General features: G+C 38.4%; 1 protein-coding gene across 5 annotated transcripts in view; it reads left to right on the top strand.

Moving 5' to 3' along the window:
• Window positions 1-23,617, top strand: part of NOL4 (nucleolar protein 4) — a 193,959-nt gene that overhangs the window by 121,865 nt on the left and 48,477 nt on the right. For 4 of the 5 annotated variants that reach the window (XM_065830302.2, XM_065830301.2, XM_065830304.2 and 1 more), the window contains 2 exons: window positions 21,901-22,080; window positions 22,821-23,012. In XM_065830302.2, the coding sequence (XP_065686374.1) occupies window positions 21,901-22,080; window positions 22,821-23,012 (372 nt within the window). The remainder of the gene's footprint in view (window positions 1-21,900; window positions 22,081-22,820; window positions 23,013-23,617) is intronic. The other variant, XM_065830303.2, reaches the window with a different exon arrangement.

Here is a 23,617-nt window from a genome sequence, read left to right on the forward strand (position 1 = left end):
TATACATAATGCAATTAAGTGTCCACCCTGCTTTCAGGAAACACCAATAATATACAGGTGTATGTAATATTGGAAAAAGATGTTGGAAAACATAGCAGATTTGAATAAGTGACAAAACACTGAGAAGCTGAAAAACTTGCTACACAAAGAGGGAATTACCTTGTTAGAGATAAAACAGTGGTGACTTCTTCACAGATCTCACTGGTTCTTACCAATTAATAGATTGGCTTTCATTTTAGAAAACAAAGTTACTAAAACTCAGCAGATTAAACTTTTTTTTTTAAAGTTAAATTGAAATTGAGATAAAACATTTTTACAATGATTGTAACCAACCATGCATATGAAAGTAGTTAATTATAGCACAAAAGTTTCTACATAAGGTAGTTGTTGTTATAAATATTGGTTCTAATTCATCAGCAAGTTATTTGGCATGATCATGTTATTTAGGAAAATGGTGACAACTGTTCCATCCTATTCAAGAGTTCACAGGTGATGTTCTGCAGTGCAGACATTGTCTTCCAAACTTATCATCTATGAGTCTGTAGAAGTGTCTTGAATGCTTAAAGAGCCAAAAAGGCTTTTAGCCTCCCAGACTGCCAGTTCCCAGGCATAAGATGTTGAAAAACCTGGCCTACATGTCTATATTTCATAGTCTTTAGTATTTATCCCTGCATACATCTGGTTTGGGGTATAAAACCTAGGAGAGGATATTTATTCTTACTGCACTCACTATGCCAATGTAAGATCATTCTTGTAAGTATGAGGTAAGTAGTTTTTAAGACTATCTCTAAACTCTGTTGAGATAACTTTTTATCTTCCTTTTTTTTTAAAAAAAAAGTAATAATAGGAAATTGGCAGGGACTATGCTGCTTTGCTTTTCCTCTGTTTCTCCATTTCTATGTTTAGATTTTGATTTTTTTTTCCTATTTAATGCTCACTTTATACTGATGTTTATAGTACCAAGAACTTATATCTAGGACTATATATGCCAAATAGCAAATTTTTAAAAAAATTATTTTAGGCTATGTGAATTTACTGTTCAGCTGTGAGACACTCAGTTATCTCTACTTGAACTGCTCTGCCCATGTGATATAGGTAGTGTCAGTGGTGGCAAGATCTTCAAAACTTTTGCTTCGCCTTTAGTTACCCTTTCTTAGTCGAGAGTTATGTTCTTCAACCACATATGATGCAGCAGTATTACTTTTTGCATTTGTCATTTAACATCTATAATTCATACAGTTAATTTAAATTTTAGGATATACTGTTTCTAACAAGAAAATTCTGTACATTATACAACATGAACGAGATATTTGTGCCTTCATCAATATGTTAATTGCCAGAGGTTCCTATATCTTAATTCTTTGGATTTACGTAGCACACTTGGGATTCTGAAAACTTCAATAAAAATAAATCGGCGTAATATTGGATCAGTCCCATGAGGCAAGCATGTTCCATCACTGTCTATTGATTAGTAAATACAGGCATGACATAATTCATTGGCTTTCCCAAAGCCAAACAATCTACAGGAAAGCTGGAGATGTCATTTGTTTCCTGTGTGCTATACCTGAACATCAATCGTGGTACTAATCCTTATCTCTAGACATTACTGTTCAGTTAGCATAAAAAGGCAGAGTCAACATCAATTCAATAGCCATTGCAAAGTTTCCTCAGGTTTTATTAGCATAGCTAGAATGCAAAGCAGTTTTCAAAAATGTTTGTTTTAATTTGTGCTTTGCTGGAACCATGAGGTTGGCAATTTCATGGATTGTCTTGATAAATCTATCCAGCTCTCATCATGAAAACATGTATCTATATACACAAGAGATCCTGTGGACTACATTGTTAATACTTATGTGAATAAACCCCAAATTTAGTCATATAGTTTCGCTGTATAGTGTGTTTACATAATACAGATGTTAGCAGCTGTGGCATTTCATCTTGGTTTTAGATAGCAGTTGGGATTCAGCTGCATAGAAATGGACATTTGGCATCCTTGTAGGGACACCAGGGTAGTCTGTGCCAGTGTACACCTCTCTGGAAGGATGTCTCTCTCACACTGACCTTGTGTCATATTTTCCAGCACTGTACACTCTTCCTGTTCCATCCTAAAATAGAAATGGAGCTCAATTGCCTTTCACTCAGTCATCTGATTCCCTTTCAGACTGGCTTGCACGTCCCCATAGCCTCCTCTCCTGACAGTCGAGTAAGTTCAGAGCACTTTGGTACAAACTGCAGTTAATTCCATTGACTTTGATGCTGTAGTCTTTTTTATATTCCTGAGGACACGAGGCCAACATTTGGCCTCTGAACTTCTTTACATGTGTCTTAGAACATGGCTCTGGCCTTGCAGAGCTGGACTGGATACAGACAGTAATTTGCTGAATGGATCATTGATTGAACTAAGTAATAAGTATGTAGCCAAAACTGAGAGAACTGCAGGATGATGAGGCTGTAGAAGTGTCAGAATAATTGTCTGAAGCTATAAAGCAGCGTGGTGTCTTCTGCTTAATAATGAAAAAAACACTCAAAATAATAACTGAAATCACTGAAGCATTGGACTTTAAATCTAGGTTTTCAATTTATGTACAAAATATGTGCATGTGCATCTGTGTATCTGTATCAAGCAAGTTGTTTGACTTTGTCCTCAAATATTACTTCTTACCATTCAATCCTTGTTTCACAATGCTGGGATATATAGCTCGCTCAGCCAAGTGCTCTGCTGATTGCCAAATTTATGTCCTGCTTAATAGGCCTATGTACTTTCCATGTGTTTCTGGCAAGCGCTTTTGACAGCGTGCCTTTATACACACCTTTAAATTACCGACTCGTTTTCCAGCAGCCCATTTTCTAAAACTTACATGCTTCAGCCACCAAAGCCATGTAACTAATGTTCACACCAACAGATCCTGCAGTAGCTTACACATACCACTTATGGGTGTTACAGCAGCTGGGCATGGTGTTTATAACTCACTGCTTTTGGGGCAAGTATTAACTGAAACATGTAACATGGAAAACATGAAAAGATTATAAAATTAAGAGCTTTTAAACTTTTAATAATAAGGAATATACACAGCTGAGGGAAAAAATTTACATCTGCTAGCGCTACATCTCTTGCAGTGCTCTGCAAAGTCCTTCTGCTTCAGGTTAAAGGCTGGATGTTCAACAGCCTCCCTCTTCCTTCCTTCTACTTTGAAATGGTTTTGTAGCCAGGACATGAAATTTCCATTGCCATGCAGTCATTTTAGGCCCTCCGTTCATCTGCCTGTTCACCCTAATTGGCATAAATGACTTTTTATATTTTTACCTCCTGTCTCCTGTGTTGTTGGGAGCTACTCTTTAATCAGCCTCTCAAGTTCATCCAAGTCACCTGTGTGGTGATCTGCTACATAATTACTTACTGAGAGAGTTCAACACAAAAAGTGGATCCACGCTGTATGGTGATCATCTCTTCATACAGGATTATCCCAACAGATGATCTCATGACTTTCAGTATCTATTCTTACATTTGTGCTGCAAGCAGAAGTTTCCCCTGTTACTTCCACTACGATGTATGAAAGCAAAAGTCAGTGGAGGAGTCACAAAAGGTGCCCATTCAAAACCCAGTTCACAATCTGAGTTTTATGTTACCAGTGCCTTACTTCAGTGACCTTTGCTTGTCATTGTTCATTTCAGAAAAAAAAGGGCTCAGAAAGACAATTTATTGATTAGAACAAGTGGTGAGATTGGCAAGAATAGGAGACATTAATATCTGATCTTGGGAGCACACAAAAATTCTGGAACTGTTGGAGGGCCAATGTAATGCTATGGAGATTTAATTGAACAAGTAGCCTGCAAAATGCAATTAGTAATATTTTTACAGAGCTGTAGATTTTGTTGAATATGGGACTAGATTGGATGAAATAATACTTTCATATAGTACTTTTGAAGACGCTATTCCGAAAGTTTTTCTAAGCAGAGAACAAGGAAGGAAATGATCATGTGTGTAGCAGTTCAAAAGCAGAGCACTGCACATGGCATGTCAGTGCTTAAAGCAGACTTGATCATCAGCATTGTCAGAGAGCAGCAAGGCTGCGGCTCCTCCGTAAGGGAAGGCAACCAGGGAGCTGAGAGTGGCCATGACCCACAATCAGTGCCCTTCCTGATGCAGACATAGCCCCACAGCACCCTGCAGCCTGCAGAGCAGTGCTTCTGGCAAGGACAGGTCCCACCGCCAGCCCAGTGACCAGCAGACAAGCGGGAGGGGGTGAGCAGGTCCCAGCTGGGTGTGGGATGGGCAGGCAGCAGGACAGGAGCAGCCTGGGATGCCACTGGTCCCCACTTGCCCACAGAATAGCTCAGCCGCCATGGGGCTCCTGGGGAGGGGCACAGAAGTGGAGGTCCGAGGAGAAGTGGCCAGAAAAAGTAAGGCCTGAGGGTGCCTTCAAGGTCCTGACAAAAGTATGGATTAACGACAGAAAAAGTAAAAGGGCAGCTCCCATGTGAGCACTTGTATTAACTTTGCAAGAGCAAATTTCTATGGGCTGTGCTCAGACTACAGCCACCTGTCTCACATGGTAGAGATGTTTACTTCTTTCTCTGCTAGAAATGCAGAATCCAAGATATGGGAAAGCAAAAGGGCAGCGTTTAATTTCAAAAATTAATGAGCCTCACTAATCCTAACCTAAAGCCTTTCATCCTTCCAGAAGAAAACATGTTCTTACCTTGATTTAGTTAATTGAGGGCAGTGCAGTTTTCAGTGATCATATCAAGTGAAGAACTAACCAAGGTAAACCATTTCTGGTGCGCAAAGTTAAGGCATAGAAAGTGTTTCCATAGCTCCAGTTATTTAAAGCGTGTGAAACATGAGCTCTACAAAACATGAGGCAGCAAAGCCTTAGCTTTGCTCCCATGATGCTCCTGTTAGCTGTAGATCTTCAGAGATGTGCCAAACCATGGATTTGCCTGTGGTTATTAGGACTGACCAGTGCTACTTATTTTTTTAGGATGAAAAAATCATTAAAAAATACAAAAATAGGCTGGAGAAACATTACTCAAGAAGTGTCAGGTTGGAGGATGATCTATTTGTACACAAAGAATAGAAAAAAAGATGAGATAAATAGGCTTCAGGTTGAAATCAAGGCTTTTTGTAAAACACCTACTGAAATACTGACCTTGGAAATAGTGAGTGTAGTCCACAGAGCAAAACCAAGTGATGTAGCGTTTCCTCTTGAGAGGAGAGGAAGACTTTTTGAACACTTTAATACCTTCTGTGGTGTGTGTACAATTACATTGTATTTGCTTAATTTTAACAAGATAAATATCGATTATTTGCTTATTTAAGATATTAGCACAAACATATTAGAAAATGTTTCAGGATTGGTGGTAGGGGAAATAATACCTTGTGGTTAGTTTTCAATGAGAAGTCTTTGGTAAGAAGTAGTGAGGAAAAAAACCAGAAACTTCTCCAGGTCTTTGAAGTCTTGCAACTGGATGATTTTGCTCCATCTTCTTTGCAAGGTGAGAGTAGGCCTGCCAGACTCCAGTGATATTTTCTGTAATCCCACTTTTGGCAAAGCTTCATGAAGAAGAAGGTTGAAGAAAAAGTAGCTTACATCATCCTCCCTTTGGAGTTTGCTGCGGGATGGCTCATAGGGGAATTCTTTTGCAAATCAAGGAGTTTGAGGTAGTAAAAAGCGAGTGCTCTGGCCAAAAAGGTTGTAAGCTCTTGTGTAATTTTCTCATACTGATAACGCTATCAAGGAGAGTAGTCCATGTATCTTATCCCTTGGCTTTTGGAGAGCTGCATGGTAAGTGGTAGAAATTTTTGCTTTCAGCTTATAAACTTGGGTTTTTGTGGTTTTAAAGAAAGCTGGTGTTGTCCTGAAGCTCGTGTGAAACTTTGATCAAGCATATAATGCAGAATTTATTCACAATTAAAAACTACTGGGTGGTTCATTTGTCACACCTAACGTCTTAAGAGCAGGGCTTTGGAAGGCAGTATGTTGAAAGTGGCTGTGTGCAGACATATCACTTCATACACTAGTTAACATCTCACAGGTTTGTTAAATAAAAGTAGCTACTTGGAAAGTTGATTTTTTTTAAGAACAAGACCTTATCAAATCATTTTCATGAAAGTTATTTCATGCCTTCAACAGATTTTGCATAACCTTCACTTTACATTTCTTGCTTTCAGTCAAGCAGTGAGGTTAAATTATGTTAAACAGAGAAAAAAAGAATTATTTCCCAGCCTTAATCAGTATTGTGAACTACATAATAATGCCACAGAGCATGTTCATACTTGTACATGTATCCAAAAAACAATAGTACATGCTTAAAGTGCTATGGAAGTGACTAATAAATCTGTGATTCTTCTCTGTATGGATACCTCCCACGCACCACTTTGAAATTCATTTTACCTAGGGCAAGAATTTGCAAGATAACGTGTTAGATCTTTTCAAAGTATGACTTCCCATGAAAATACATTTAGATGCAAAGTGTTATTTGGAGATTTTATGCCAGACTCTTCCTGTTTTACTCATGTTGCAGGTAAGAATCGCTTCTTGAAATCTTGGCTATGAGGAAAATTTTATCCAGAAAAAATACCAGTTTGCTGTCCCTATGGTGCAGTTTATTGTATCAATGTGAAAATATGTTTATGGCACTGATCACTGTCTTGATTTTGTTTTCTAAAGAAGTGTTTTATGCTCTGTCAGTTTGTCTGTCCCTGCCTAGCCTTTGAAACTATCGACCAATTTCAACCTGGTGTGACAAGGTAGGAATCTTGACAGTGTTGAATTGCCACAAGTTTGGTGAAAATCTGCGTTTGACTCAAGTAGGAAGACCCAGGTTACTGCCTTTCATTTTGAGAGGCAGAAGGTACTTGGGCAATGAGTTCTCTCCCAGCCCCCAACAAGCCACAAACTGTTGCCCTGTAAGAAGAGTGAGAGACGTGGAGTGAAATGGAGGAGGGATGCTGGTGAGGACTTGGCCATCTAGGATGTGAGTCAATAGGATGTCAGGTTCTTCAGTTCTACTTTTTGAAGATAAACCTGTGTAAGTTTAATATACTGGATATTTCTGCATAGGAATCACTGAGCAGATGTTAAAGTTACTCATTTACAGGACTTGTAGAAATGAGCTGTGACTGCCAGCGTGAGTCACATCCCTATATTTTGTTTGTTGCTTATCACACTGTTGAAAGAATTTACTGCTTAGAAAAACTCAATAACTTCAGCCCATATCATCACATCCATTTAAAAACAGTAGTATTGGAGTTGCAAAGTTTCTTTACAAGACAGAAGAGGTCATATTTACCAGAGAAAAACAAATACTATATACTTTCATTGCCTGCGTGGTGTTACTTTTTAATAATGGAAAACAAGGCTATTAGTGTCCTATGCCCCACGTGAACAGATCCTTGTGTTCAAGTAGAGCCCTACAATAGGGGTAGCAGGTTCAGGGTCTACAAAAGGAGATCCTGTTCTATTTACTTGACTATAAAACTGACGAGTGGTTTAGCAAGTTGGAATGGAAAGCAAAATATACAAAGTACTATTACAGATGTTGCCTTTCAGGCAAGCGAACATTGCTGGTTTATATGGCATTGCATAGCTTGATGGTGTATATACCTTTAAAAATAGCACTGGTACATATGTGTTTTAGGAAACCTGTCTGGGGACCATTTTCTCAGTCATACAGTTTTCCTTTGGATTTTAGAAAATCTGCCTGTAATCACTTAGCTACAAAATAAATACACTGTAGCCTTTTCAGACCCCCTACAAATTCCTTCTGGTGAGTTGAGTCATTGATTGAGAAATTTAGAGAATTTACATGAGTCTCTAAATTTACATTTAGAGATTCATGGCTCCTGATGTCCAGTGCCTAGCTACATAACCAGCTGAGATGCTCTCTAGAGGCACATCAGGGGATCTCAAAAACTCTTGCATGCAAAAATTAATGAAGACAAGAAGAGCAGATGAGTTTGGTTTCTGTTTTGCGCAGCTAACTTCAAATCCACAGAATTTAGACTGTACCCTGAGCCTTAGCAGACACAATGTTGAGTTAATCGATCATAAAGAACCAGTAAAGATCCTGGAATAAAAACTCTTGGCATTTTCTTGGTGCATAAATCCCAGTGCAAACCCTGGCAGCTAAACCCTTTTTGGGTATGTGGGTGTTTTTCTGACCCCACATGACCTTCTGCTCTATGTAATCAGCTCCGAGCTGTCCCTGATGCAGCTCACTAGGCAGAAAGTTTCATGCAACAAAGTTCAGAGAGCTGCAGGGATGCCAGCGCCAGCTGCTGCTGCTGGATGTATGCAGCAGCTCTGGCACACCAAGGGAAGCATAGTGCATGTGCAAAAAGATCGTTCTACATAGGTTCCTTAAATCTGGTTATTTACAAGGAAAGGGGAGCTTCCCTAAAGTTATCCCTGCCTGTCAGTTTTTAAAATTAGCTCCGGTTTACTGTTTTCCTGATCTGCAGCCCGCCCACATGACAGAGCAGAGTCAATGCTACTTGCAGTGACAATGATGGGGGATGTTTACAGAATATTCTTCTGTCCTTCACATTCTATGCGTCTTATATTTGGGTTTAGTAAAATGCAACACATGAGAGTTAAGTTCCCCATTCATACTCCAAAAGGATCTCAGCCTGCAGACCGCAGCACTGCATGTCTTAAACTCAGGTAGAGCTCCGTGAAAGGGGAAAATGGGTGAGCACGCAGTGTAGGCAGCTGCACCATGAGAGGGGACCACTTTCTTTAGGTATGTGGATGACTTATTTTTAAATATATATATTTTTCTTTTCCTTTTTGTTCTTTCGATTTCCTCTGTGGAAACTAAGGATAAAGTAGTAGTCATATAATGTAAGAAAGCAAATAGAAACAGACACAAATGCTTAAAGCTTTAGGCCAGTTCAGATCTAGATCTGAACTTTTCAGCTACTTCTTTTCATGTGATAAGCGGACTTAATACAGGACCAAATCCCTTTTTCCTGAATTTGGGCAGAGAAGATTAAATCATTTGGTCTGGAGCAAGATACAAAGCAGTTTTTATAGTTGTTCACTGATCCATAGTCAGGCATTGAATCATTATATCAGTATTAGAAAATGCACAGCCTGCTCTGATTTATTGCATTTTTCTGTAATAATTCTAGCTAGTTTCCTCCCAGAACTCTTAATTTACAACAATGTGGACTGAATGTGTTTTTTGGAGGAAGCAGATTTTGCCAGATATAATTTTCTACTTTGCTAGGGGAATTCTCCATTGCTGGATGGTGATAAGAGCTGAGCCTTGTGCACTGATTTAGTAAGCTAAAGTGAAAGCATCTAACAAAGTGGTCCCTAGAATTTACAACTCAAAATACCTCTCCTAATAGAAGCTAAAAATATTGTTTGTTGTAAATGAATTTGAGGTTTTACAGTCCAGGTCTATTAGATCATCTTGGAAACTTCTGTGCTGCTTGATGGCTTCATAGTTCCCTCTAACTGAGCTCTAAGTACCAATGTGACAGAAACTTTTTACCGTAAACAAAGATTATGCAGCTACAAGAAATCACAGAGAGTACTGGAGCATGGAGTCAAGTTCAGAAGTGCAGTTTCCTTTCCAAAGAGCACCTATTCTGGGAGCTTACACTATGCCAGGCTGCCCTGGAGGGATCAGGATGGTTCTGTTTTCAAAAGCCTGAGAGTTTAACAGGCTGCATATAAAATCCCAGGGTTCATTTATAACCAGGCCACACAAAAATTCTAGCTCACTTTTCTATCAAATATATACTAACGTTTGTACAAGTCAGAAAGTGCTGTGCCATTTCAAGCAGGTCAATTTGTGTATTATTCTGGTTTCTTCAGGATGGCACTGCAAGAGCTCTGATCCAATAGAGATACTTAATGATATCGATAGAGATTTAGGAGGCTACTATGACCTCTTTGGTTCTTCTAGGGAAGAACGTTGGCTCTTCAATGCAAACAGTTGCAGTTCAGAATTGGTTCCCTGAATAGTTGTATCAGGAATTGCCTTTTCTTTTGGGAGCAATGTTTAATGCTTTTTATAATATTGTCCTCCATTCCCCACCCCCAAAATGTCAGACAGTGTATGTCTTTAGCAGGACCCCATCCAGTGTGGCTTTGGGACTAAAAAGTTCTTTTATTGTTTCTGTTTCTTGGTGCTCTTTTCGTATCAGTCCTAAGGATGCATCCATCTGGAGAACTAATGGCTAGAGATTGCAATATTCTCATGGTTGCTGTCATGTGCTAACCTCAAGCAATACATCTGGCTTACTTATGATAAATGCTTTTTTACTTCTTCCCTAAACAAGGAGGTTCAAACTACTTGCATTTCTTACAAATCAGTCTAAAGATTTATTTGTGGTAGTTAAGTAGGGAACTAATCAGTAATCTATTCCATCAGCTTCAGCCATCTCAGCTGCTGCCCTGTCACTCAGACTACTGCAAACCTGGAACAGTCTTTGCAATTCAGGAGCCGTGTCTTCATCTGTCCCCTCTTGATTTGTCTCAAGTTCTAAATCTGCCCACCTGGCTCTTAAATGATAATGAAGGCAATTAGCCTCTGACTCCGAGGGCTAGTTGCTAACACGGTCCAGCTGATTTACCTCCAGAAACATTTATAAAGCTCAGCAACAAAGAAAAAAAGGTTGCTGCTATAAGCAGATTGAGACAAAAAGCAGAAAGGAAAAGCAAGAACAAGCTAGTCCTTCATTCTCTGGTTGTGGCCTATACTTCTATGTAAGCAATATGCTTCTCTTGTATTTGCAACAAGTTTGTGTTTTGCCCTGTTGCATTCCTAGTTTTCACCCAAAGACATCAGTCTTTAATGTGTCATAAATGGCTGTTCAGTATTGAACAGATTATTTTGTGTTACATGCATGTCATTAATCAATTTGCTTTGGTTTTTTGAATGAGTCTGTCTCTCAGTATGCTGCCTCTAATCTGTACTTCTGAAGATGTAAATGATCAGTCAGACTCCCATGATCAGAAGAGGAGTGACAGGACTGTCTCCTCTCATCTGTTCTGACGTATGACTGTAGTGGCTGAGTAACACAAACTGAAGAAGGGAGAGCCTAAATTTGTCCCAAATGATAGAGGCAGGTGAATTGGAGTTCCTTTCTCCACTGCTTCCACTGACTGATTTTTAATCTCCTTCACAAATGTCTGCATTTTTGTCATGCTCAGACTGGAAAGGAGAAAGGTGGGAGAACCTCTGAAATGCCATTTTGTAGGAATGAAGTAGGAAGAGGAAAATAGGACAGGGAAGAACTGATAAATTCAGAAAGAGTGCACCAAGAAAGGTCTGCTGTTAGACCATTTTCCTTCTCTTGTCCCAATCATCATTTTAGTGCCTCGTTATTTCCCACTTTTATTCTGTGCGTTGTGTTTTTCTTACTCATAGGTGTTAAGACAAAAAAAGGCTGCTTCTCCTCCCTTATTAGAAAATACAGGTCCGCAGCTCAGCGTGTAACTCTGTGTTTAATAAGTCCAGCTGCTGTGTAGCCTTTGGCAGGCTTCATAGGGAGTTGCTGAGTTTCTGGACCCCAAACAGTACTCTTTTACCAAAGTACAGGCAAGAATGGGACAGAGGCATCCTTCATTTTGTTAGTTTCTTTCTCTTTACCTAGTGAAAACAAATTCTCCTTTCCCTTGCTGCTGCTGCTGCTCTTGCGACACACAAACCCTGTGGTGCTGCTGTATAACTATCCCTACACCTGTCTCAGCTGTTACTCTCTGGAAGTTTCTTTTGAAACTTGTACAACCTGAAGGGTTCTTGCATAGCTTTAATCTTCAGCTTTCCTGGGATTCACAGAGACAGGAGAGCAGCATGATAGTAAGCATAAAAAAAACAAAATCTTGTCTCCTGACTTACTGATATAACTTGAACTCTTTTGCTTGTGAACATGTTTGCTCCTTGGGACCATTGCTCTGCAGATGGAAGAAGTCTGTGTATACCTGAACTTCTATGGAGGAATAGAAAACTGTCATAGTAAAGAGAGGAAGAAAAGGGTGGTGGAGTAAAGGGGCAGGTACAAAGTCTTCAGATTGTCTGTGGCTGTAGTTGTCTCAGCAAGGACCTGTAGCTGGCAGTCATATCTTCAAGGGATGTTGTTCACAAGTAAACACATAATTTCCCAGTTTAGATTCATACTTTGGGACTTGAGAAAATAGCCTTATGTTTCTTGTTTGTAGTTGAAGAAGAAAACAGGTTATCGAACGCTTTGGTCTCACAGCATAAATTTATGGCAAGAGGGAGCAGAGATATTATCTAGGGAGGAAGATGTGAAGGAAATAGTGTGAGAGTCAAGAGAACAGCACAAAAGGAGAACGAAGCAATAAGAACTAAAGGTATAATGAGTTCAAAGAGAAAGAAAAGAATGAAAGATTTTTAGGAGAAAGCAGCTTGGGAAAAATGGTTTAAACTAAAGCAAGTGGCATGAACAGAAGCAATAGGAAAGAAAGAAAAAAAAAAGAACTAAGATCGTGGTAGTTTTCTAGTTCATTTTAGATGTTTGACAAGGGCACCACGACTAAAGCAGTGAATTGCATGTGGTTTGTATTCCTCACTGCTAAAGTGAGGAAGAAGATTCTTCTACTTAGGTTTTCTAGCAGCAATATGATCAAGACTGAAATATAACATTTGATTATGCCATGTTAACGAAAAACCCTGCTTTTCTGTATTTATGATGACATTCTTTCCCCACATACAGATACCCCTAAGAAAGTAAAACCTAGAAACAAAATGGTAAGCTTGGAACATTTAAACTACTACTCAAGAAATTATTTCACTCCTGTATCTCAGTTCCTGCTTTTGCTGACAATATTGTCATACCTAAGACTGCATGTGTATTCAGCAACTACTTTTGTTTTGAAAGCTAGCAGCAGTTTGAGATATTTTCTAACAATAAGTATAGCACTGTTGGCCAGCAAGTGGGCTCTTTGAAGGGTAGATTGTATTTTGTCAGGGATTCTGCTGTTTCCTTGCAGGAGAGTTCCTATGAAACTCAGCTGTTTGTCGTACCCCTGCTGACGTGCTCAGTTACCTCTTACTCTTGTGTCACTTAGATGTGGACAGGCTGCAAAGAGAGGAATGAGAGTCTTGAGGCTGGCACTGTGATTGTCATTGTGATATTCAGGTTTATATAGGTCTTCTTCATCTTAGTTACTTCCTAATTGTGTTGCCTACATCAGAGGTGTCGTTCTCCATTTAAATAGTGTTATTGCAGCTCTTGTTTGTAGCTCTTACCAGCCAGTCTAACAATTGACCAGAGAATGGGTCATCAAAAATGCTCACTAGCTGCCTGTAATGTAAACCTCAGTAGTCAGTGACATATATTTTGTGAGAAAAATGATCCCTAATCCTCATATAAACTGTCGCTATTTCATTTAAAAAGGAACACAAAAAAAGGGAAAAAACCTTGACAAATGGAAGACTCTGGAATCTGGGTGGAATCTGTAAAGGTTCTTGGCAAAAGGTCAAAACTTCATCAAAAATTAGAAATGGTAGTTTTCCAATAGTAGTTTTTGATGAATGCATTTTGACAAAAGCACAAGAACTACATAGGACACTCTCAGGCTCTTGGCTTCACAGAACTATGGTAGTACCTGCAAGCTGTGCTAATGCTGTTCTTAGGAGACCACTCCTGAAGATTCCTTACCTTTGATAATAAGGTAGGTTTTCTTTTTCTGTAAGGTAGGCTTGTACAAGAGTAGAACATCTTCATTCACATCTTCAGGTTTGGTTTTGCATGTACTATAGGAAATGTTTAAACCCTCTATTGGCTCATGGTTTGCAGAAATTCAGAAGTTTGTGATGGAGCTTTCCTACATGGCAGCCTCTGTTTCTCAAATTCACAGAAACATTGTCAGATCCTTTCAAGGCTTCAAAATAATGGTGTATGATGCCAAAAATAATTTAGGCTTTTATTTGAGTCTGTCACCATTTAGCTTTGACTGTTCAGCTCCCACAAAGGACATTGTATTTTTGCCAAAAACACAGCAGCCACATTTTGCAATATGACCAGTAATTGGGCATTGTATAACTAGGGTTTTTAGTATTTGATTGAAGATACCTGTCTTCCAACATCAGTGACAGGAGTTCTAGAAGTCATTAATAAAACAAATTTGTAAAACAGAAGCTGTGGGAAGTAGGCAAGTCCCCTGCACTATTAAATCGGCTCTGGCCTGGTACCCTCAATACTGGTGGGCCAGGGAGATTTGGACATGCTTATTCCGATCCTCCAGGAAGTCTCTCCCTCCAGAATGACTGGAGAAGGATTACGAGCCCTCCTGAAGGTGCTGAATCAGGTAATAGGAGATTTGTTGTAGATTAATTAGAAAGAAACTCATTAAACTATCACCTCTAAATACAATTCATTCATCTACTTGACTGAGCATGCGCAGTTACCTCTCTGTTTTTACTCTCTACTTAATTTCTGAGGTTATTTCTATTAGGGCAAAGTGACGTATTTCAATAATGTCAATCAATACCAGTGGGAATAGACCTAGACTAGACTATATTTTAGCTAAAAGGAGAAAGTATGCCACAGGAAGATCTGTATTTCAGGGGGTCTTTCAATTATTTCTTATCTTTCAATTATCCAAGCTTCTATCTGTCCAGATAAATCCTGCTGGGATGAAAGTGTCTGGGTAAGTCACAGTTTACTCTGTGTATTGCTAATAATGTGCTTCTGTTGAAAGGAATATTATTAATATAAGCAAACAGATAACATAATATAGACTGGCTAATTACTGAGAAAGAACAAGTGAACAGTCGTAGGAACAGACACTGTTCTCCCAATAACTACTGTAAAAACAATGACTCTGGAGAAGAGAGCATGTTGAAGATAATTCAGGAGAAAAATCTTTTTATTTCTTAGTTCCTATTGTAAATAACTGAACAGTTGTCTTTCTAGAGCTGACGTTGTTAACACAGATCAAACAGAAAAGATCTTTTAATATTTCAGTATAATACAAGTTTTGTGTAAAAACATCTTTTACAATCTGCCCCACAACACTTTACATGTCAGGTAACGTTTTTATAGAGTCAAACCTTTGAAACCCTAGATTTCAGCTCTCCATTCTTCCAGTAAAAATGCTGTTATCCTCATGCTCCAAATAGCAGAATTACACGCAGTGACGCCTTCACATTATCAAGGGTGAAATTTTATGAAGGAGCTGGAAAGGCCAATTGTGGTGTAACAAGGGCAGCAAACTGGTTGTAGTCAGATGCAAAGAAATGGGTAAGATGAGCAAGTGTGTGACAAGTTTATAAAAATGAGGTTAATTGGATCTTGAAACAAATGGTGAGATGCTGGAATTGTATTTGTGACTTCAGAGTATTTTCTATATTGAGGAAAAATGATGGGCAGCAGAGTTTCACACACATGACATTATGATGGTATAAAGGAGCTGTGTAAAAAAGATAATAAGAGTAAAGTCTGGAAGAGAGAAAGGCAGAGGATTTAAGAGGGACTGTAAAAAAAAATAGGCTTATTAATGAAAAATACTAGAGGGCTGGACTTTTATCTATAAAAACTGAAAGAGGATTGCTTAGGGTAATAGCTGAACCTTAGTTTTCTAATTATACCTCCTGCTTTACCATTTGAATTGAGGAGAAAAAGATAGGAACATTCTAATTCATAGTTTCATCTCTTTTAATACTAAAAAGGCATGCATGTCCCAAATGTATTTTATGTTTTCTAATGTGTTATTAATATTATGTATGTTATACATCTAATGTAAAAAAAACCCAAGTAAACACTACCTCCTGTGGTCAAGTTCCATGCAATATGAAAAATTTACAGTTTGCACAGGAAAGTGCGACTCTAAGAATCCAATATTCATTTCAAATATAACTTTAAGAGGAAAATATAGGACATAAATCTTCCCTTAACCTTACAGGCTTAACCTTTTCATTTTTTTTTCTATGTCAAATAAAATGCATGCTTCTTACTCGCAGTCAGTTCACTGAAAACCAGTGTGTTACACTTTTTTTCAAAAACCTTGTAATATTTAGAATCAGTTAAACATGTAAATGTGAAAAAAATTAAAATCAATTTCTAATTTAATTGACAATTCTGGGAAAAGAGTATTTGAAGCAGTCAAAGCTGGCATCATCATAGAATCATTTCAGTTGGAAGAGACCCTCAGGATCATTGAGTCCAACCATAACTGAACCTAACTCTGGCACTAAACCATGTCCCTAAGAACCTCATCTAAATGCCTTTTAAACACCTCCAGGGATGGTGACTCCACCGCTTCCCTGGGCAGCCTGTTCCAATGCCTGACAACCCCTTCTGTGAAGAAATTTTTTCTAATATCCAATCTAAACCTCCCCTGGCGCAACTTGAGGCCATTTCCTCTTGTCCTATTACTTGGAATATTCTGATCCCTTTCTGTATCATAGGAATGGTTTCTATAAAAATATGTATATGCAATACCACATGGGAAAATATGCACCCCTAATTTACAAGATTAATTGCTGAAATCATGGACTTTTGTGTATTCAGCAGTACAGGGGGAAAGACTGAGATGTAGAAAGAAAAGAAAGAAAGGATTGGAAGTAGAACTGAGGGAATGAGTAGAACTCTGTCATCTTCAGATTATGGTTTTATTTACTCGTCAAATATTTTGTTTAGTAACTCTTATAAATATGGAGACTGATTTCTAGAAGAGAATCATGTATAGCCAGTAGTGTTTTCATCTCTGCCGCCCTCACAACTCCTTTCCATGCGGTATGGAGGCAGCTCACAGGAATGCTGGTGTTCACGAGTGTCTAGTGTAACAACTGAAAGAATTATACACTATCCAGCTAAGTGTAAATGTAAAATGTAATTTAAAAGTGAAAAATGAAGCTTCAATAAAAAAAAAAAAGAAGGAAAAAAAGAAGAAAAAAAAAAAAATCTGTTATGCTTCCTTCAGGGGCTTTTTTTCCCTGAAAAGGTGGGGTCTTTTGTTCCCTTGTGGCATTAAAAAAAAAATCATAAAGCCATGATTTTTCAGATTTTTGGGTATTACAAATAACCAGCCTCAGTAATTAACATCCTGTCACTGAATAATTTTTAATCCAGTAATCCATAGTCTTCTTTGTACACTCACCAAGAGAGCCAAGTGTCTTCTGCTGTCAGTTGCTGGGAGAAACCTCCTGTGATGAGTTCATGTTGCATCATCCTCCAAACCATGTCTGATGGCCATATACCAGTGTCTGAGCCTACCAGGCATTGGGACACTATAGTAGACTTTATATTTATTAATGTTCTGGTTCACTTCTGCTTTATTTCTCGCAAAATAATGGCATGATTTCTGTTGGCAGCTGTGGGGTTTCTGCATTACTGTCTTTTGCATATATGGGGTATTTTCTCTTGCAAATGTTAGAGAGGGATAAGCTTTTTCTGCTGTAAGCGTATTAGAAATCAGTCAAGCAATAAAATAACGTATTTTTCATAGAAAGGCCTCAAATGCAATACAGTTTGGAGTTTTGGGAGTTGCTCTTTGAGAAAGTTTCAGACCAAATAAAGAACAGCCAGAGCAGACCAGTGATAATAATACGAATCTGGAAAACATGAGTTTCATGGCACGAATGAATTTGTCAGGAAGAGAAGTTTGAGGGGAGGGGACATGATAACAGTCCTTAAATGTCTGAAAGATTCTTGTAAATATGGACTTCTCTCTTCTCCAGGTACACCTGTCCTCCATTGCAATATGTGGTAGATAGGTGCAAAGGAAATAGTTTTAGCACTGTTTGTGAAAGGCAGAGGTGGGTGGTAAGAATATTTCAATAATTCCGCAGACAGTGGAACACTGATGCAGATTGTCTAGAGAACATGGCACCTCTGTGACTGGAAGTCTTAACCAGACAAACAGTGGATGGGAACAGTTTTCTGACCTTGTTCTGTGGCAGGAAGATGAACTACATGACCCTGTGATGTCCTCCCATGTCTTTTATTGTATGAATTGACACCTTACTTCAGGTGACTTTTGTTGTTGACTTATAATGTATTGGAAAGGTGTTGATATTTCTTGTCACAAGCTCCTGAAAGCAGGTTGTTAGGCAAGAGCCTTTACTTTGATTTTTATAAAGCAAAAATATCTAATACTTATTATTGCAAGGAAGATATTAAAATAATGAACTCGGAACCTTCAGAAAAGGGCAAGGACGAAGTGGCCAGAATATATCTATCAACATCTCTCTGTTTTTAAGACAACTTTATAATCACCTAAATGTTTGGGGAAGGGAATACTCTTGACCTTAGCCTCGGCCTCATTTGTTCTCCTTGAATAATTTCTCATTTTACGTTGCTGTCACTTTCTTTTCCAGCACACATTTGTTAAGCACAAAGGTTTCACCTGTGAGACATCTTGTGTTTATTAATGCTTTTACTCCATGATTGCTCTGATCTTGCATTGCTGCCAGCAGAAATGTGTATGTTCCTTCTGTCCCCTCCCTGCTCACACACTCTTGTCAGCACAAAGGTTTGTGCTCTCAGGTGGTGAACTGAAGCCAAGAACTGATCCTGGTCTTCAATAGACTGGAAAAAGGGAAAAAAAATCACACCAAATACATTTTAACTAGCATCACTTCTCCAGTCTAGTTTACTGCCAGAACATAAAAATGGATGTGATAACGGGTGTACAGGAATCTGAATGAGCAGGTTTCTGTTTGACAAAGGTGGGAGCAACCTTTTGAAAGGACAGTGCAAGACATCAAACTGGGGAATGTGTACTAAGGAAAAGTTTTCTTCTGCTGTCCTATGCCATGTTTGTTTAGCACTGCAGCTAAGAAAATGCTTATCAGCTTTTGCACAACTGCGGAGTCAACACAAGTGAGAGAAAGCAGTCTGTTCCTTCTCTGACTCAATATTCATCTGTGCAGAAATACAGAAAGGTAGAAATTTCATTCTTAACTGAGCTTTTGTAACATTTTCACTCAGTTTGCTGATGCAACAGCTAGGAAAAAAAACCACTTTTCTTGTGGTACTGTATACTGTCTTCAAATCCATAATGAATAAATATGGATTCATGCCTTGCAACTTTCTCAGAGTATGTTACCCTCTGCGTTTCATTTATGATGCTAAGGTTGTTCTTGAAATGAATATTTTGAAGACGACATTGGACAATGATCTTTGCAATGCTTTCTTAAAAAAAAAAAAAATCACTATTACATTTTTGAGAGACATATCTAATCTATTTTGGCCTGAATTTATTTCCATTTATTTCCTTCATAAATGCACATCTCAATCCTGGTGCATAATTTATGGTCTTGGCATCCAGCCCAACCATATGTACATACTGAAATCAGTTTTGCATCTGTTTAGCTTCATGCACATGAGTAGTCTAATTGGATTTAGTCTGATGAAATGACTCATGCGAAATCAAGTGTTTTCAGAAGAAGAGTTTCAGACAGTAGGGTTCTTCAGGGCAGTAGCTTCTGCTTACTGCAGCTTTTTGTGGCACCTAGCATATGAAGTGGTTTTTTGATTGTCTAGAAGCCCTCTGCATGCTGTATAGCTGTCGTACAAGGTGAAACAAAGAAGTACAGAAGAACAAGCCTTTCAGTCTAGATCAGGTTTTCTGCTGCATAGCACTTGCAGACAATTACAACAATTCTAACAATTAATTAATTGTAACTTTCTTCTTTAAAATTTTTCTTCTGGGAATCTCTTCAAGATCAAGGAAAATCACTCTTCTTACTCCTTCACAACAGGCTACGAGGCTGCAGCTGTTTGCGTCCTAGTAGCCATTGGCCAGGTTAAATACTGGTACTTATATATGCTAGACACTCTGTGAAGTTATAGCCATTATCAGAGTAGAACCATGTTCTTCTGGAGCCTCATAATTCAATGGATTCAACACCTCCTGCAAGGAAGAGCTATCCAAATGGGCAGCAATGTAGATATTCATCATCTTTCCAGAACAAAATATCAGTGTGTCAAGAAAAAGAACAGAGTTTATTTGCTGGTCTCACAAGTCTCCCCATTTCATCTCATGGCTGCTATCCTGAACCCTGGCTAATTTCTTGCCTTGTAACTATGCAGTCATAGGCTGTAGGAAGAGTAGAGGTGATGCTGAGCTTGCTAATTGTTGTAGGTGTTTGTATCCAAAGGCTGGCTCTGATATTTTCTCATTCACCCTATGTTTGCTATGAATCCAGCGAATGGAGAGTGGTATAGATCAGGGGTGTCGAACTCATTTTGACTGGGGGCCACATCAGCCTTGCGATTGCCTTCAGAAGGCCGAATGTAATTTTAGAACTGTATAAATGTAACTACTCTTACATTAATACAGGCCTAAAATTACATTCGGCCTTCTGAAGGCAACCGCAAGGCTGATGTGGCCCCCAGTCAAAATGAGTTCGACACCCCTGATCTAGAGGCTAAAGAGACTCAAGGAAGGGGATGAGAGAGGCCACAAGATCTGATATTGGGATCATTAGGTATTAGAAAGTGGAACTCCAGGGGACTTGTACTGTAAAAATATTGTCTGGGAAGGATAGATAAAAAAGGAAAGCTTGGAGTATGAATGCTGTTATGGCAAGGAAATGAATGTGAGTTACTGCAAAATGAAGGTGTATAGAGGACCAGCATAAGCTGAAAATGAAAACAGAGAAAGAAAAAAAGAAGTTGGAGTAAGAATATAAAGCAAGAAGTATACCTCAAAGATGAATGGTTTTGTTGGCCTTTGCCTCCTACCTCACTGCCCAGCTTCATCCTGAGACTGGTGAAAACACCCCTGAAATAAAGAGAATTTAGGAGGCTCAGAATGTTGATGAAGGCATGTGATTTTAAGTATTTGAAATGTATTTTTGGTTGAGGCTTTATGCTGCTGACTTTTGGTGACATTTAGGCAGGAGGCACCTAAGAAAAGCATATAGGTGAAGTTCACCATGTAGCACCTGATTCAGGACTCTCTGAAGTTAATAGACTACAGTATGCTTTGAAGTAAGAGAGGAAAATATTGAAATATTACAGGACTAAAATATTATAAAAGTAAAGTTTTGCTCTGAATTACCTAAATGTGAATCTGATGGCTCTGGTGAAGATACTCTTAAATACTTTTGTGTGACTGGGGTAAAGCTTTGATCTTAAAGTGTTAAGTTGTAGAGGGCTTTTTATTACTGATGTCTTTTTGTGGTCTACAGTTTGAAGTGTGTGCAGAGGAAATGGTTAACTGAAATCTTGATATTACAAGGCAAAATGCACTATATCGACTATTGGTAATTGAAAATTTTTTGGTCCTAAAAGTGGATATACCTTAATGAGATGGTCATCTGATTTATCCAGCAAGTTGAATGTTGTCCTTGGGGGAAAATTCTGAATGCTCATATGCAAATAGAAAATGGATTTACTATATGATTCTCAGAAGATCATTCAAAATGTTAATAAAGCTACACATCTCTAATTCATTCTGGGATGTTGCAAGTGAAACTAAGACATAAACATCTCCACATTTTGACTAACTTGTTGCAGCTCTTGATAACATTTCATATTGATTGGATTAATATCAGTGTTTCCTACTTAAATCCTCTTTGGATTAAAGTGTTAATTTTTAATCCTTTAGAGTTTTGTACAAATCAGCTGCCCCTTATTTCAATCTTGGCTAATACAAAGAAGTTGGTATTTGTAAGAAATTTCTGTATGCAGTGCTTAAACAAGGCTGTATGGCAAAAATCTCATATTGACTGTAATTATCCTAGGTAATTCATTTGCTAATTACTGAATTTGTGCCCGGTCACATTTTTTAAAGGACTGACATGAATAACATTGTGAATTGTTTGCTCTTATGAGCACTTTATGTTGAACAAAGAATAAAAAGAAATCGTGGAATTCTTTAAATATTTATAAAGTTTTTTTGATGAGTAGGCCTGATTTCCATGGTGAATTTTTACGAACATATTCTTTTTGTCTGTTTTCAGTCCCCTGCACATAGCTATTCAAGCTATGACTCTGGCAAGAATGAGAGTGTAGACAGAGGGGCTGAAGACCTGTCTCTGAATCGAGGAGATGAGGATGAGGATGACCATGATGAGCAGGAAGATCCTGAGAAGGTTAATGAATCGGATGGGGTAGAAGCAGAGCGGCTGAAAGCTTTTAACGTAAGTCCTCTTGCACTGATTGCCTTGTTTACTTCTACTATTCCTTTTATATTTTTATTTATGGGTAAGTTTGACAATATTGAAGGCACATTAATTTAATTTGCAGGATTTATTTCAATTATTATTTTAATGCACATTAAACTCTTGCCAACAGACAACAGATTTACTGTGTTTTATTTAGAATTTTAAGGCAGAGTGCCATCTTTACCAGTGGGGAAAACAAAGCTTTGTTTTGTATGTGTGCGTGTGCGCCTGTGTGTGTGTGGATGTGGATGTGTGTATGTGCATGGTCACCCATTGAATGGAAAGGGGCTGTAGCTAGTTTATCAGAAGACCTTTCCAGTGGTCAGCTGCTTTCCCAATGTGTGTAATTATGCATGAAAACCCAAGCAATTGTTCAAACAAAGAAAAAGTGAGATTCAGTTCAATAAAATGATTAGCAATCACAGCTTATTGTTAATAATGAAACTTAAGTAGTGCCTATTTTCACAGTCTGTTCTGGTTTATCTCACAAGTTCTGTATCCTATAGACTCTTCTTTTCTTGTCTATTTTTTTTTTTAATCAGCCCCCTAAAATAACCCTTTAAAGAACTGTTTGCTTAATATTTCTGGCTTCCCATTACAAAGCTCTTCACTGGATAGGAAAAAAATGTCTTCCTATCAGTAATCAAGACAGGAAGCTAGAAAGAGAAGAGAGCCGCCCTCCAAACCCATCTCCTCTGTCTCCCTCTTGCCAACAGATGTTTGTCAGGCTGTTTGTAGATGAAAACTTGGACCGAATGGTCCCAATCTCTAAGCAGCCCAAAGAAAAGATCCAGGCTATCATTGACTCATGCAGGCGACAATTCCCTGAGTATCAAGAGCGTGCCAGAAAACGCATACGTACTTACCTCAAGTCCTGCAGGCGGATGAAAAGAAGTGGTTTTGAGATGGTGAGTTTTGATTTAAAACCCAGCCCTAGTTTCCATCAAAACCCCATATGTAAATCCATGGCACTATTTTGTTTTCATCTTAGTGTCTTTTTTTCGTTTGTGTATTTTTTTGGTAATACCAGGTCAGAGATTTCTTTTCCCCTCCTTCATTCTTCCTGAATTTATTCCCTTTGTTCACTGGTTTAAAAATGCTTTGAGACACCAGAGTTCATGAGATGAAGTAGTATAAATGTTTAGGAAAAGAAGAACAAAACAAAGCATAGGGAAGGAGAACAAATGATGGCATATATAGTGACTTATTTCCTACTTTGGGTTACAGTTAGAGATTTTTTTGCCTGGAAAAGTCTTGCAGTAAGATGGATTATTCTTTGAAGTGCCCTTGGTAACTTGATTTCTGTGAGCTCTCTAAAAATTAGATCCTTCTAGAGAAATGCTGTACCTGAAGCAAATGCCCAGTGTAGTAATGTCACACTGGCAATGGGGTTTTTTCTTGTACATTTTAGCCTATTACCCATCAGTAATAGTTACTGCTTTGAAATCTTTCAGTTGACATATAGGTGTGCAAAACACATTAAATGGTTTTTAAACACAGACATCAAGCTTAC

Source organism: Patagioenas fasciata, chromosome 2 (genome assembly GCF_037038585.1).
Source record: "Patagioenas fasciata isolate bPatFas1 chromosome 2, bPatFas1.hap1, whole genome shotgun sequence".
Lineage (NCBI taxonomy): Eukaryota > Metazoa > Chordata > Aves > Columbiformes > Columbidae > Patagioenas > Patagioenas fasciata.